The sequence below is a fragment of the Adiantum capillus-veneris genome, chromosome 26 (genome assembly GCF_014529385.1).
Source record: "Adiantum capillus-veneris isolate H3 chromosome 26, ASM1452938v2, whole genome shotgun sequence".
Lineage (NCBI taxonomy): Eukaryota > Viridiplantae > Streptophyta > Polypodiopsida > Polypodiales > Pteridaceae > Adiantum > Adiantum capillus-veneris.
In genome coordinates, this window is record NC_140956.1 from 60,901,446 (window position 1) to 60,917,928 (window position 16,483).

Consider the following 16,483-nt stretch of genomic DNA (forward strand, 5'->3'; position numbering starts at 1 on the left):
GACCACACGTGCGACCGCATGCAAATATATTTTAATTTATTGTGACACGTGGGGCGCCGCCGTGTGTATCCGTTATAAGTGTGATTTTGAGAGAGAGAACAATAGAGAGAGAGAGAGAGAGAGTCTTAGAGAGACAGAGAGAGAGAGAGAGAGAGCAGATTGTCACAAAGAGAGAGAGAGAGATAGAGAGAGAGAGAGAGAGAGAGAGAGTCTCACAGAGAGAGAAAGCGTGATCAGCTTGTCACAGATATAGGGAGAGGGAGAGACACAGATTGAGAGAGATAGAGAAAGAGGGAGTCCTTACTCTCAGAGAGAGAGGGAGAGAGAGAGAGAGGGAGGGAGAAAGACAGACTCCACTTGACACAGAGAAAAGCAATGGAGGAGACACCTCCCTTTGAGTTCCTGCAAACCCCACCAAAAAAAGGTATTTCTGTATTTCTAGCAGTTGGTACAAATTGTGTGTGTGTGTGTGTGTGTGTGTGTGTGTGTGTGTGTGTTCTTCAACACACACACACCTCAATACCCATAGTTCCATAGACAGAGACACAGACACATCCTCTCTCTCTCTCTCTCTCTCTCTCTCTCTCTCTCTCTCTCTCTCTCTCTCTTTGCATTTGTCCATTGGACTAAAGGCGCGCGAGGAAGGGAAAGTTCCTTTTGCAACTCTCTCCGCGCGCCGTTAGTATTGTTATTGCTCTCGCAGTTGTACTTAAGGCGCGTGGAGAGGTTTGCAAAAGGCACATTTCCTTCCTCGCGCGCCTTTAGTCCTATAGACAAATGCAAAGAGAGAGAGAGAGAGAGAGAGAGAGAGAGAGAGAGAGATAGAGAGAGAGAGACTAGGTGTGTTTCTGTTTCTGTTTTGGTGAGAGACAGATATATTTATTTATTTATTTATTTATTTATATTTATAGATATATTTATATCTATAAGGGGAGAGAGAGAGATCATGATGGTTTGGTTTTGGCAGAATTGTCATGTTTGCTCATGGTTTTGACTTGTTATGTTTCTTGATGATTAGGATTAAGGTCCAGTAGGCAGAAGAGGCTGAAACCAGATCCAGGGCTTGTGCCAGGATTTCAAACCTTGCAGGCTCAGTTGCTTAATGTATCTGCCAAAAGAACTGTTGACTTTTGTCAGGACATATCTGAGGAAAAGTTTCTTGGTGAAGATCAATCAGAGAGGTCACCAGGGCAAGAAGATCCCTCACCCGACAAGGGTGTGGTGCCCTGTAAGGTACATCTCAAGAAAAATACCAGAAAGAGAAATATAGACTTCTAAGATGATGCAGATGTGCTAGAAAGTACAAAATGTAAAGAAAAGGAGGATGTGTCTTCTCTGGAAGACCCAGCTGCAACTGATGAGAGACTGTTTGATTTTGCAGCATCTTGTGGTGCTGGGGACAAGTATGATCTACTTCATTCTATGTTTAATCCAAAGTTTGACATTGAAGACCTATTAGCTCAGCACAGTAATTTCTTGCAGTCCTACAGAGATAAGTTTGAGGTGATGGTGTAGGTAGGAAGGGTTGTTCTGCCTACTATGACTCTTGTGCATTTAAATGACTGTGGTGGAAAGGGACAGGGAGTGAAGAAGTATAGGGAATTACCACCCTCTTGCCGACATTCAGTCTGCCCTTTGCACCAAAAAGAATGCAAACTCATTCAGGAAGCCTTTGGCTTTATGATTTACCTCAACGGCCTGTTTGAATTCCTCATGCAGAATCCTGATGAGGTGTTAGAGGAGCAGGATGCAGCACCAGAAGAGGAATGGGAGGAGACAACTCATATGCAAGAAGTCGAGGAGGTTGAAGACACAGTCGACCTTGAGGTTGAGGCAATTGAAGTACAAAGAAGTAAGATGCTCTCTGTGAAAACCACAGAAATCAAACTTCCATTGGATGTCAGTAACTTCACTGAGAAGCATGCTCAGATGATGTTGCCAGCTGTGCCTGAGTTCAGGATTGGAGACAGGACCTATATCTTCTTACATGATGTGCAAAGTGTGTTTTATTTAAGGGAGGATTTCTCCCTAGCTATTATTTCCAGAGTCCAAGAGGAGAGGAGTGGATTTGTTTCAGAGGATAGTAGTGATGATGAGGCAATGGAAACATCCAGCAATCCAATGGAATGCCTTCGAAGATGCTTTGAGAAAGCTGAAAAATACAAGGAGACACTACCTGATGAAGCCACCTTCCAAGCAATAAGACAAAGCCTAAGACCATTGAAAAGTAACAAAGAAGTGGAGGATTGGTTTAACCATTCAGGTCAGGGGTCAACTACATCTGTAGACCTGTGGCAAGAAAACCTCTTTCTGCAGGATGAGAGCTTCATGGTAACTCTCTCTCTCTCTCTCTCTCTCTCTCTCTCTCTCTGTTTGTGTCATTTCTGACATTGTATGTGCAGTCTTGGATTGCTGACAAGGATGACTTCCTTCGGCGCCGGACAAGAGAGTATCGAGGAAGGGATGCTGCCCTAGCACAGTACCTTTCAAAGCTCTGCGAGTCGCCGATAGTAGTTTTTCACAATTCCATGTCACAAGAGGGTTCAATAGCAACTTACACATTCAAGACACTATCACGCTTCTTGGGTGGACCGGTGCTGCCCAAAAGTGCAGATAAAGTCATTCTTGTTGACAAAGTGTTTGCTAGAGATTGTTTTGGTTACTGCCCAGGCTATACAGGTGGTCGGGCAGCGTATTACTACACCTACACAGCAATGGCACTAGCTCTTGGTAGACAAAACCCAGATGAACTTTTAGAGTATGGCAAACATCTCATGATTCGTTACAAGGGTGACGTGCCAAAAAACAAAATTGAACCTGCAAAATCTTGATACACTTCAAGGACCAATTGTATAAGATCATGTATTACATAAATTTTGTACAATGCCATCCACTCAGAGTATCCTTCTCCACTTGTGATTCACATACACCATTGTCTCTCTCCACCTTCGTTGACTTTCACGAGCTCCGGAGTTGTTGTATGCCATTGATCTTTTAGCTTTTTGTTGTTGTAAATGTCTGATGGCTTGTGCTGTTGCTGAATTTGCCAAAACTTCTTTTGCCTGCATTCGATGAATGATTCTACGATAGAACCATTCAAATAGTTCTCTCAAACTGTTAGCCTTGATTCGAGAGCCACCATGTCGTGTGTGCCTGAAATAAGCATTTCTCGCCATGTAATGAGACTTTTCCATCCCTTGGGTATTCCATATTGCCGGGTTCCCATACTTCTGTATAAAATATGGCAAATGATTGAAGATGATGTGCTGGATATGAAAACAGATTAGTTAGAATGTTTTACACTCACATATTTGCACATAAGAGAGAAAGAAATACATGATAATACCATGTAGTGAGTAATCTGGGTGTCTGTCCATGCTGTCTTGAATGATTTTTTCAGAAGGTTGAGATTTTCCTTGAACTTGTTCATATCACCTTGTAACCAGTCATCTTTGTCGCACATCAAAAATAGGATGTCTATTGATCGCCAAACCTCAGCCTTCGCGTTACGAGTAGTTGGTTCGTGGTCTTTGACTGCAATATGTAGCTTTTTCCAGCTCTGATACTCTACCTTGCTAACATAAGATGTGTTATATATTTTTCCATGTTTTGTTAGCTTTGGATCTCTTGTACCTTGGGGCTTAGATAAAAACCTCCGTGCCTTCACCCCACCGATGGATGGTTTGCATGGGACATCCTTCTCAGCAGTTGATCTCTTTTCATCCCGCTGGACTTTCACATTGCCACCATGAAGCCCCATATCCGACAGTACCATTTCTAAGCACTGTAGGGCTACTTGTCGTTCTGCGGAGTTCTTAATCTTCCAAGCAAACCCGATGTATAAGTAGACCAATTTCTCCACAATTCTACAAAGGGAATGCATTGTACAAATGTGGACATTCACAAGTGGTATTTTCAAAACCGATCGAAAAGTAGGATCCTCAATGTGACGTGTTGGAGCTTTTCTCCACCACTTTGGGTCCATGACCTTTGCAGACTCCATGCAGAACAAACACGGTGACTTTGCCATTGCACCCATTCCACAATTATACATGCACTTTAATGTTTTAAGGTCACCTCCAAGATGCCACTGAACTTGAAAGTCTCCCCTTCCATCTAGACGTAGTACCTCTCCCTGGTTAGTCTGTCGATCAATCAGCTCCGGAATATTAGTTCGATGGAACACCCAATATAGAATCTCATGATCTTCTTTCTTTACCTGCAACACAAAATAAATGAGACTTAAGTAGATCTGAACATTTGAGCTTACTTGAGCATATCGCTTACCTCAAACGCACCAAGCCACCATATGTTAGATTCTGATTGAACACTAAAATATAAAGGATCATCACTGGGACACTTTGAGAGGGCTCTATTCATTAAAGTAATAGTAACACGCTCTAGCTTTTTCTCTTTAACAAGCTCACACTCATCCAGTTTTAACACAAAATGTAATAGTCCACGTGACTCTTCAAATGTGATGTTGTAAAACTCCACCATTCTCTTCTGTAGTATCCGCAGGTCCATAAAAATATTATTGAACTCATCATATGCCATGTTGGCTCCATGGCCACTGTAAGTTGCTTTAATATGAAAGGGCTGTCCAAGATAGTCTCCCTGTGCCTCGTTAAGCTGAAGCCTCTCTTTCCAAACACTTGAGGCTGATGGTAGAAGTTTGGATTTTATACCCTTCCTAACAAAGATGGATGAGACAGACTTTTGGATAGCCGAATATCCTCTTTTGCTTACACCAAGTGAATCAAGTGTGCCTTGTATCTCTTTTGCAGGCACTGAGTTCTCTGAAATAAAGCGGTCCACTACATTTCTTTGTAGAACCTTAAACTTCTTGTCATGTACTATATCTGCTGCCAGGCTTCTACTTATAAGTGGCTTCAATCTCTTTCCTATATTGGCTTTGGGGTCAATGTTTTCCTTGTCAGGATAGATTGAGTCTCTACATGAAGACAATGCATAAGTAAATAACAGAAAATTTGCTTCACTAACACTATTTAGGCACATGAAAACAATGCATAACAAGAAAAATCAAAGAGATTACTTAACTAAGACAATGTAGCCAACCAAGAAGCATCACCTTAATGCTCAGATTCTTTTCTTGAGACCTCCTGATGCAACCTGCAATGTTTCAAGATTGCGCAATTTCTTCTTTCGGATACGACCACCCAAGATGGTGTCCTTCATTTGACAACTTCGCACCTTTCCTTTCAGTTCTTGTACCTCTGTTTTATGTTGCAAAATGGTAACCTGATCTGTAGAATGTAAATGTGAAAGGCGAACAATCTCACATTGTTGAGCTTGGAGAATGCTCTTGTAAGTTCCAGCTTCTCTTGTAAGTGATTTACAATAACCCAGAAGGCCGTTTTCTCCATCACCAGCAAAGGTCAATAAGCTTGTAGGATTGACAAACGGTGGAGACGCATTAGTTATTGGATTCTTAGGGTAGAGAGAGCCGGCCTCTCGTCCACATATCTATGTGTTTAGCTCCTTGAGCTCTGAGCGTGTCTATGGAGGTGGGAGGTATATGTGTGTTTGTTTTACTGCGCTTAATCAATGGTTGGTACTCATTGTCCAAATCAATGTGAAGGTGATATTTGGCTCGTTTGTGGGTAACATTTGTGCCATTTGAGGAGTGCGCCATTAGCCAAATGTGCAAGTTTAATGGAAAGTGAATAGCGGCTGCGGATTCGTCCCTCCATGTTATCCTCATTCCCTCCGTATTGACGTTGTTCATTCAATGCAACTAAAAAGAGGATTATCCCTCAATCACTACAAACGAATGTTCAGAGGGGTAAGGAATCTACTTAAAGTACACTTTTTGAAGTTTTACTATGAAAGACCCAGCTCTTTTATTTGTCATTTTTTCTAGAGAGAGAGTGCAAAAAATACATTTTCTTAGAAGGCCCTCCAAATGACCTCCGAAATTTCCTAATGTTTTGGTGCCCCAGGTAGCTTCATCACATATGGACCTCACCATCCTTTGGAAGGGCAGCTTTGGTATGCATAAATCTACACATTTCTGTGCCTTTCTGATTTCTCTGAAAAGTCCCATGCAGGTTTGTAACTTCTTCATCCTTGGCCCTTTCAAAATTTTATTTGGTTTTCCAGGTCTTTTCTTTGGGGTTGCAGATCTGCTACTTGCTTTAGATGCTAATCATGGTCCCTTGCCTGCCTTCCTTGCAGTGGCTTTTGTTCTAGCCATTTCACTATACACAAAAAGAAGAGTCTCTCTCTCTTTCTCTCTCTCTCTCTCTCTCTCTCTCTCTCTCTCTATTTAAATATGCTAAGCTATAGAAAGGAGAGAGAGAGAGAGAGTGAGAGAGCATATTTAAATAGAGAGAGAGAGAGAGAGTGAGAGAGCCCATTACTAAAGGCGCGCGTGGAGCACGTTTTTACCTAAACAACCACCTCCGCGCGCCGTTAGTATAAGGTAAAAGAAATACTCTCTCTCTCTCTCTCTCTATAACACTCAGACATACACTGGTCAATGCACAGTACTAACAGCGCGCATAGAGACATGAACACCGGTTATGCCTCTCTACGCACGCCTTTGGTATAGAGAGAGAGAGAGAGAGAGAGAGAGAGAGAGAGGGTATGCGTGTGTGTGTGTGTGCCTGTATTTGTGTGTGTGTGTTTGTGATTTGTGATTTGTGTGTGTGTATGTGTGTGTGTGTGTGTGTTGTGTTGTGTTTGTGACTGTTTGTGTGGGTTGTTTGTTAAGACTGAGCTTGGTACTGTGACAGAAACAGAGATAGAGAGATAGAGGCAAAGGGAGAGGCAGACCTTCGTTATGTTGATGGCTCGGCTTGCTGTCGGAGACGCAGACGACGGCTCTTGCACTCTCTCTCTCTCTCTCTCTCTCTCTCTCTCTCTTTCACTCACTCTCTTTCACGAGGTCTGGTTTTTCTCTCTCTTGACCTCTATATATGACGTACAAAAGTATACGGTTCAATAATGACCGCACGTGTGACAACATGCAAATATACTCTAATTTATAGTGACACGTGGGGTGCCGCCGTGTGTATCCATTATAAGTGTGATTTTGAGAGAGAGAACAATAGAGAGAGAGAGAGAGAGAGAGAGAGAGAGAGAGCCATAGAAAGAGAGAGAGTGATAAAGAGAGAGAGAGAGAGAGAGAGAGAGAGAGAGATAGAGAGACAGAGAGAGAGAAAGAGAGAACAGATTGTGAGAGAGATAGAGAGAGGGAGAGACACAGATTGAGAGAGAGAAAGAGAGAGGAACTCCTTATTCTCAGAGAGAGAGAGAGGGAGGGAGAGAGACAGAGTTAGTTTGACACACAAAAAGCAATGGAGGAGACACCTCCCTTGGAGTTCCTGCAAACCCCACCAACAAAAGGTGATCTCTCACTCTTTCTCTCTGTATTTCCAACAGTTGGTACAAATTGTGTGTGTGTGTGTGTGTGTGTGTGTGTGTCTAAACAAAGAAAAACCTAAACTGTTGTTCAACACACACACCTCAACACATACTTCCATAGACAGAGACACACACACACACATACACACAGACACACACACAGAGATATACACATTCTCTCTCTCCCTCCGCTCTCTGTCCGCGTTACTAACGGCGCGCAGAGCCAACCAAACACTGGCTCCAGCTCTCTCCGCGCGCCTATAGTATTGTTATGACTCTCTCAAAAGACACGTTTACATCTTTACGCGTCTTTCCCTCAATTGCACTTAAGGCGCGCGTAGAGAGTTGCAAAAAGCACGTTTTCGTCCTTGCACGCCTTTAGTACAAATAGACACATACAAAGAGAGAGAGAGAGAGAGAGAGAGAGAGAGAGAGAGTCTATGTGCATTTTTTTAGTGTTCTTTGGAGAGAGAGAGAGAGAGAGAGAGAGAGAGAGAGAGAGAGAGACTATGTATGTTTTTATTTGTGCTCTGGTGAGAGATAGATATATATATATATATATTTATTTATTTATTTATATTTATATCTATCTGGAGAGAGAGAGAGAGAGAGAGAGAGAGAGAGAGAGAGAGAGAGAGAGAGAGACTTGTCATGTTTCCTGATGAATAGGATTAAGGTCCAATAGGCAGAAGAGGCTGAAACCAGATCCAGAGCTTGTGCCAGGATTTCAACCCTTGCAGGCTCAGTTGCTTAATGTATCTGCCCAAAGAACTGTTGACTTTTGTCAGGACATATCTGAAGAAAAGTCAATTGGTGAAGATCAATCAGAGAGGTCAACAGGGCAAGAGGATCCCTCACCCTACAAGGCTGTGCTGCCCTGTACAGTACTTCTGAAGAAAAATACAAGAAAGAGGAATATAGACTTCTCAGATGATGCAGATGTGCTAGAAAGTAGTCCCTGTGCAACTAAATGTAAAGACAAAGAGGATGTGTCTTCTCTGGAAGACCTAGCTGCAACTGATGAGAGACTGTTTGATTTTGCAGCATCTTATGGTGCTGGGGACAAGTTTGATCTAGTTCATTCTATGTTTAATCCAAAGTTTGACATTGAAGACCTGTTAGCTCAGCACAGTAATTTCTTGCAGTCCTACAGAGATAAGTTTGAAGTGATGGTGTAGGTAGGGAGGGTTGTTCTGCCTACTATGACTCTTGTGCATTTAAATGACTGTGGTGGAAAGGGACAGGGACTGAAGAAGTATAGGGAATTACCACCTTCTTGCCGACATTCAGCCTGTCCTTTGCATCAAAAAGAATGCAAACTCATTCCGAAAGCCTTTGGCTTTATGATTTACCTGAACAGCCTGTTTGGATTCCTCATGCAGAACCTAATGAGGTGTTAGAGGAGCAGGATGCAGCACCAGATGAAGAATGCGAGGAGACAACTCATATACAAGAAGTCGAGGAGGTTGAAGACACAGTCGACCTTGAGGTTGAGGCAATTGAAGTACAAAGAAGTAAGATGCTCTCTGTGAAAACCACAGAAATCAAACTTCCATTGGATGTCAGTAACTTCCCTGAGAAGCATGCTCAGATGATGTTGCCTGCTGTGCCTGACTTCAGGATTGGAGACATGACCTATATCTTCTTACATGATGTGCAAAGTGTCTTTTATTTAAGGGAGGATTTCTCCCTGGCTATTATTTCCAGAGTCCAAGAGGAGAGTGGATTTGTTTTAGAGGATACTAGTGATGATGAGGCAATGGAAACATCCAGCAATCCAATGGAATGCCTTCAAAGATGCTTTGAGAAAGCAGAAAAATACAAGGAGACACTACCTAATGAAGCCACCTTCCAAGCAATAAGACAAAGCCTAAGACCATCAACAAGTAACAAAGAAGTGGAGGATTGGTTTAACCATTCAAGTCAGGGGTCAACTACATCTGTAGACCTGTGGCAAGAAAACCTCTTTCTGCAGGATGAGAGCTTCATGGTAACTCTCTCTCTCTCTCTCTCTCTCTCTCTCTCTCTCTCTCTCTCTCTCTCTGTGTGTGTCACTTCTGACATGGTATGTGCAGTCTTGGATTGCTGACAAGGATGACTTCCTTCGGCGCCGGACTCGAGAGTATCGAGGAAGGGATGCGGCCCTAGCGCAGTACCTTTCAAAGCTTTGCGAGTCGCCGATAGTAGTTTTTCAAAATTCCATGTCACAAGAGGGTTCAATAGCAACTTACACATTCAAGACACTATCACGCTTCTTGGGTGGACCGGTGCTGCCCAAAAGTGCAGATAAAGTCATTCTTGTGGACAAAGTGTTTGCTAGAGATTGTTTTGGTTACTGCCCGGGCTATACAGGTGGTCGGGCAGCGTATTACTACACCTACACAGCAATGGCACTAGCTCTTGGTAGACAAAACCCAGATGAACTTTTAGAGTATGGCAAACATCTCATGATTCGTTACAAGGGTGACGTGCCAAAAAACAAAATTGAACATTCAAAATCTTGATACACTTCAAGTAGCAATTGTATAAGATCATGTATTACATAAATTTTGTACAATGTCATCCACTCAGAGTATCTTTCTTCACTTGTGATTCACATACACCATTGTCTCTCTCCACCTTCGTTGACTTTCACGAGCTCTGGAGTTGTTGTATGCCATTGTTCTTTTAACTTTTTGTTGTTGTAAATGTCTGATGGCTTGTGCTGTTGCTGAATTTGCCAAGACTTCTTTTGCCTGCATTCGATGAATGATTCTGCGATAGAACCATTCAAATAGTTCTCTCAAACTGTTAGCCTTGATTCGAGAGCCACCATGTCGTGTGTGCCTGAAATAAGCATTTCTCACCATGTAATGAGACTTTTCCATCCCTTGGGTATTCCATATTGCCGGGTTCCCATACTTTTGTATAAAATATGGTAAATGATTGAAGATGATGTGCTGGATATGAAAAGAGATTAGTTAGAATGTTTTACAGTCACATATTTGCACATAAGAGAGAAAGAAATACATGATAATACCATGTAGTGAGTAATCTGGGTGTCTGTCCATGCTGTCTTGAATGATTTTTTCAGAAGGTTGAGATTTTCCTTGAACTTGTTCATATCACCTTGTGACCAGTCATCTTTGTCGCACATCAAAAATAGGATGTCTATTGATCGCCAAACCTCAGCCTTCGCGTTACGAGTAGTTGGTTCGTGGTCTTTGACTGCAATATGTAGCTTTTTCCAGCTCTGATACTCTACCTTGCTAACATAAGATGTGTTATATATTTTTCCATGTTTTGTTAGCTTTGGATCTCTTGTACCTTGGGGCTTAGATAAAAACCTCCGTGCCTTCACCCCACCGATGGATGGTTTGCATGGGACATCCTTCTCAGCAGTTGATCTCTTTTCATCCCGCTGGACTTTCACATTGCCACCATGAAGCCCCATATCCGACAGTACCATTTCTAAGCACTGTAGGGCTACTTGTCGTTCTGCGGAGTTCTTAATCTTCCAAGCAAACCCGATGTATAAGTAGACCAATTTCTCCACAATTCTACAAAGGGAATGCATTGTACAAATGTGGACATTCACAAGTGGTATTTTCAAAACCGATCGAAAAGCAGGATCCTCAATGTGACGTGTTGGAGCTTTTCTCCACCACTTTGGGTCCATGACCTTTGCAGGCTCCATGCAGAACAAACACGGTGACTTTGCCATTGCACCCATTCCACAATTATACATGCACTTTAATGTTTTGAGGTCACCTGCAAGATGCCACTGAACTTGAAAGTCTCCCCTTCCATCTAGACGTAGTACCTCTCCCTGGTTAGTCTGTCGATCAATCAGCTCCGGAATATTAGTTCGATGGAACACCCAATATAGAATCTCATGATCTTATTTCTTTACCTGCAACACAAAATAAATGAGACTTAAGTAGATGTGAACATTTGAGCTTACCTGAGAATCTCGCTTACCTCAAACGCACCAAGCCACCATATGTTAGATTCTGATTGAACACTAAAATATAAAGGATCATCACTGGGACACTTTGAGAGGGCTCTATTCATTAAAGTAATAGTAACACGCTCTAGCTTTTTCTCTTTAACAAGCTCACACTCATCCAGTTTTAACACAAAATGTAATACCCCACGTGACTCTTCAAATGTGATGTTGTAAAACTCCACCATTCTCTTCTGTAATATCCGCAGGTCCATAAAAATATTGTTGAACTCATCATATGCCATGTTTGCTCCATGGCCACTGTAAGTTGCTTTAATATGAAAGGGCTGTCCAAGATAGTCTCCCTGTGCCTCGTTAAGCTGAAGCCTCTCTTTCCAAACACTTAACGCTGATGGTAGAAGTTTGGATTTTATACCCTTCCTAACAAAGATGGATGAGACAGACTTTTGGATAGCCGAATATCCTCTTTTGCTTACACCAAGTGAATCAAGTGTGCCTTGTATCTCTTTTGTAGGCACTGAGTTCTCTGAAATAAAGCGGTCCACTACATTTCGTTGTAGGACCTTAAACTTCTTGTCATGTACTATATCTGCTGCCAGGCTTCTACTTATAAGTGGCTTCAATCTCTTTCCTATATTGGCTTTGGGGTCAATGTTTTCCTTGTCAGGATAGATTGAATCTCTACATGAAGACAATGCATAAGTAAATAACAGAAAATTTGCTTCACTAACACTATTTAGGCACATGAAAACAATGCATAACAAGAAAAAACAAAAAGATTACTTAACTAAGACAATGTAGCCAACCAAGAAGCATCACCTTAATGCTCAGATTCTTTTCTTGAGACCTCCTGATGCAATCTGCAATGTTTCAAGATTGCGCAATTTCTTCTTTCGGATACGACCACCCAAGATAGTGTCCTTCATTTGACAACTTCGCACCTTTCCTTTCAGTTCTTGTACCTCTGTTTTATGTTGCAAAATGGTAACCTGATCTGTAGAATGTAAATGTGAAAGGCGAACAATCTCACATTGTTGAGCTTGGAGAATGCTCTTGTAAGTTTCAGCTTCTCTTGTAAGAGATTTACAATAACCCAGAGGGCCCTTTTCTCCATCACCAGCAAAGGTCAATAAGCTTGTAGGATTGACAAACGGTGGAGACGCATTAGTCATTGGATTCTTAGGGTAGAGAGAGCCTCTCGTCCAGATATCTATGTGTTTAGCTCCCTGAGCTCTGAGCGTGTCTATGGAAGCGGGAGGTATATGTGTGTTTGTTTTATTGCGCTTAATCAATGGTTGGTACTCATTGTCCAAATCAATGTGAAGGTGATATTTGGCTCGTTTCTGGGTAACATTTGTGCCATTTGAGGAGTGCGCCATTAGCCAAATGTGCACGTTTAATGGAAAGTGAATAGTGGTTGCGCCTTCGTCCCTCCATGTTAGCCTCATTCCCTCCCTATTGACGAGGTTCATTGAATGCAACTGAAAAGAGGATTATCCCTCAATCACTACGAACGAATGTTCAGAAGAGTAAGGAATCTACTTAAAGTACACTTTTTGAACTTTTACTATGAAAGACCCAGCTCTTTTATTTGCCATTTTTTCTAGAGAGAGAGTGCAAAAAATACATTTTCTTAGAAGGCCCTCCAAATGACCTCCAAAATTTCCTAATGAGTCTACCACGAGCTACAGGATACCGGGCCCCAAAACTCAATCGCATGCACTATTGTGGAGATCCGGGTCCAGAAATGCTAACGAGCCACTGAGCAATGACAAGCCCAAATGATGGCTGATCCAGCAGCGTTCAATAGAGCAGCCTTTGCCCCATATCCACCCATGTACCACATAGAGGAGCGCCCAATAGAGCCCATATCCACCAATGTACCACATTTTACACCCCTAGATTAGCACAAGGAGCTAGTTAGCTGGATAAATCTTCATGGTTGTATTGCCCCCCTAGCATATAGACATGCATATACCCCTATTAATAGAGCTCCATCCCCTCTAATGTTCTCTCATGGATACTCCTCACCACTACACCACCAATGATTTTTCTTATTTCGTATAGGTTTGGATGATAATTTTGCCCTTTTCCGATAGATGAAAGACATATACCTCTATACCTAGTTGAATCCATGAAAATCTCAGATTCACTCATAAAGAAAAGTGCAGCTATATGCTCATGGTTATTAACCACAAGACTATATAACCTATGAGCTTCATCATGCATCGTATTGACAAACACTGCCACATCCCCACTAACATCATTAGTGCCCAATTATGGGTAAGGAAGACATACACCCATGTACATTTGATTTGTCTCTTAAGCCGATTTTGGCCTCATATAGACGTGAATATCTCTCTCTCTCTCTCTCTCTCTCTCTCTCTCTCTCTCTCTCTCTCTCTCTCTCTCTCTCTCTCTGCCCTAGCTGCCTACTGACTGTCTGCACAACAATAGCCCTATCTTACCGCCTGTTTGCAATATAGTCTCCCATGGAACGAGGGACAGCCTTGGCACGGGGGGGGGGGGGGACTCTACATTGCCCTTCCACCGCCAGAATGCGGAGACCATCGACTATTTCGACGCACAAATCATTGCCGGCAGCAACTTCGACGAGCTACATGACGCTAAGCCTGGCCCTGATTCGGTGAGCTGCAAAATACTTATTTTCGGCCTATTCCCCACATGTTCCTCAAGCTTCAACGAAGTTCTAACTAGCCAAAAACCTTTTCAAACACCAAACTTAACCTTGACCTTATTCCCATAGCCACGACCTGCCCTAGCTTTCTACGGGCTTGCCCACATAATAAAGAGTTGAAGCTCCAATGTCTTCCTTCGACACACCAATGTCGAGCACACGCAAAAGTTTTCTTGCCATGGCAACTGCGATCCCGCCGCTTGCCAAGATGCAAGGATCGCAGCCCTAGAGGCTTAGATCCAAGTACTTATTTTGGAGTATGTTGAACTCAAACAACTCTTGAGTAAGCTTGAGGATATGAAGGTGAAAGAGAGCGAAACTCTGCTGGCAAACACACGAAGTCGAAGCTTCTCTCACTGAGACTATTAAGGCGGCTCAAAAAGAAGCACATGAGGCAACACATAAGAAGATCGACAACGAAATACAAGCAGCCTTACAAGAATGTAGGCTACAAGAATCCCTTGCTCTCAATATTAGGATTGGTGGGCTCTCCCCACCATGGTGCACCGAAGAGGACACCCTCGAAGAATCCATCACCAAGCTCAATGACATTCTTTAACCAATCACCATCGAGCCCGACACTGTCTCTTGGATCAACGCCATGCATAGGCCTGCGCCACCTGGTCAATGCACAAGAACAAAGAAGAACAGATGAGGCTATTACGCCAATCCTACCATCTTAAGGGGACAAAGCTTTGGATCGCCGAGAAATTGACTATAAATCAACTCAAGCTTAAAGCAAGCGAGCTCAAGAAGATGCATGAAGCCCGTAAACAAGGTAAATGGGCAGTCTACCGTGGCGGTAAAGCCATCATCCAAGAGTTTTGAACTCCCAAGCCAACTCCCCCTCCACCCAATCCCCCTTAGGTTTTGTTATTGTTCCTTCCCTTTTCCCTTTAACCCCCGGATGGACCCTCAGTCCCTAATTTAATATGTATTTAATGCATTCACCTTGGAAGAACAAATGTAATATATGTTAAGTGTTGGTTCATATCTGACCTTCGTGGACGATAAATTAAATCTCTCTCTCTCTCTTTCACACACACACACACACACTCACAAAAACCCACAACGACTCACAACATAGGATGACTAGTGGTAGTCTCGTAAACACACACACACACACAAAAGCCCACAACGACTCACAACATAGGATGACTAGTGGTAGTCTCGTAAGCAACCCGGCCAAAGAAGGAATTAGAGGGTGCAAGAAAAGATAAGAGAATCCAAGAAGAACTTTCATTGCTTATAATCTCTGCAAACATGATTGAAACCAAAAAACTTTCCCTGGATCATAATCATGACATGATTGAAATGCACACAAATTGCTCCTACAGATTTGAAAACAAGAAAACATGTAGTCACTGAGGGGAGGAAGGATGGGTTGGGGAAGGCACAAATCGCATCGGGCCTTGCTCCAGCACAACTTCCTTCTCTTCACCATAATCCACAATGAGTTTGGCATCCACCGCAGCAAGAAAGTCAGAACCAATCACGTTTACCTCTTCAAAGTGGCTTCCTGGCGGAGAACGGTAGACATCGACTCTGTATCCTTGAATAGTGACACGAATAGTAGCATACTTGGAAAAGTCCATCGTGTGGCCAGCTCCTACCATGGCTTGGAGACTATCATTACTCAAATACGTGGCCGGCGATGCCGTGTCGACCAAGTAATGTACTGCAAGAGGTGCTCCACTCATCAAAGACGTGGCCATGGTGACCATGGGCCTTCTGAAGAAACCAAAGACCCTACCCTTGACTGGCCATTCCGTAGAAGTGTCACCCACCCATGGCCTCAAATACTCCTTGCCTAAGACTGAGGAGACTTGATTCTCCAACACTGCTCGATATAAATCGTCAAGGAGAATGTCATACTCCCATGGTGGAGCAATATAGCGTTGAGCATCTTCCAGCATGTCCCACTCCGGCGATTGCAAGCACACGGGTAGACGGTCCTCAAGGTTGCGTATCCTGAGCGTAGCATCACCGGCCACTAATGCAGGAGAAGAATCACCGTTACTGTCGTCGTCACCCATATGGCATATAGGATGGCTGAAAAGCACGGTGGTTTGCGGAATCGGTGGCGGGCCGCTGGGTCTCGACTGCTAACGCCCGCTTTTCGACCCACAAGTCGGGACAATGCATTATTGCTTTTTTGGGAAATTTACCAAAAAAATACCCCTCTAATTTTTGGAAATTTCCTCACATTTTCAAACATTCCCACAATACCCCCCATATTTTGTCACAAGTTCCCAAAATGCCCTTCAAATTTTCAAAATTCCTAAAATACCCTTGGTTGTGAGATTAAATTTCTCCAAAAATTGAAAAATGTGTAGGTTTTCATAAGAAGATTGATTGTCTATCAATACAAGATGCTAAAACTAGAATTTGAGTTGGTTATGTGGGCTTTGGAGATGAATTGCTTCCTTATCTCAATTGTCAAAAAGAAA

At 42.8% G+C, this 16,483-nt stretch overlaps 1 protein-coding gene across 1 annotated transcript; it reads right to left on the bottom strand.

The window, feature by feature from the left end:
* Positions 1-15,265: 15,265 nt before the first annotated feature.
* On the bottom strand, positions 15,266-16,138 carry LOC147423544 (uncharacterized). Its single transcript, XM_086502095.1, has one exon. The coding sequence runs from the start codon at positions 16,067-16,069 to the stop codon at positions 15,395-15,397; it is 675 nt and encodes a 224-aa protein (XP_086358221.1). The 5' UTR covers positions 16,070-16,138; the 3' UTR covers positions 15,266-15,394.
* Positions 16,139-16,483: the final 345 nt, after the last annotated feature.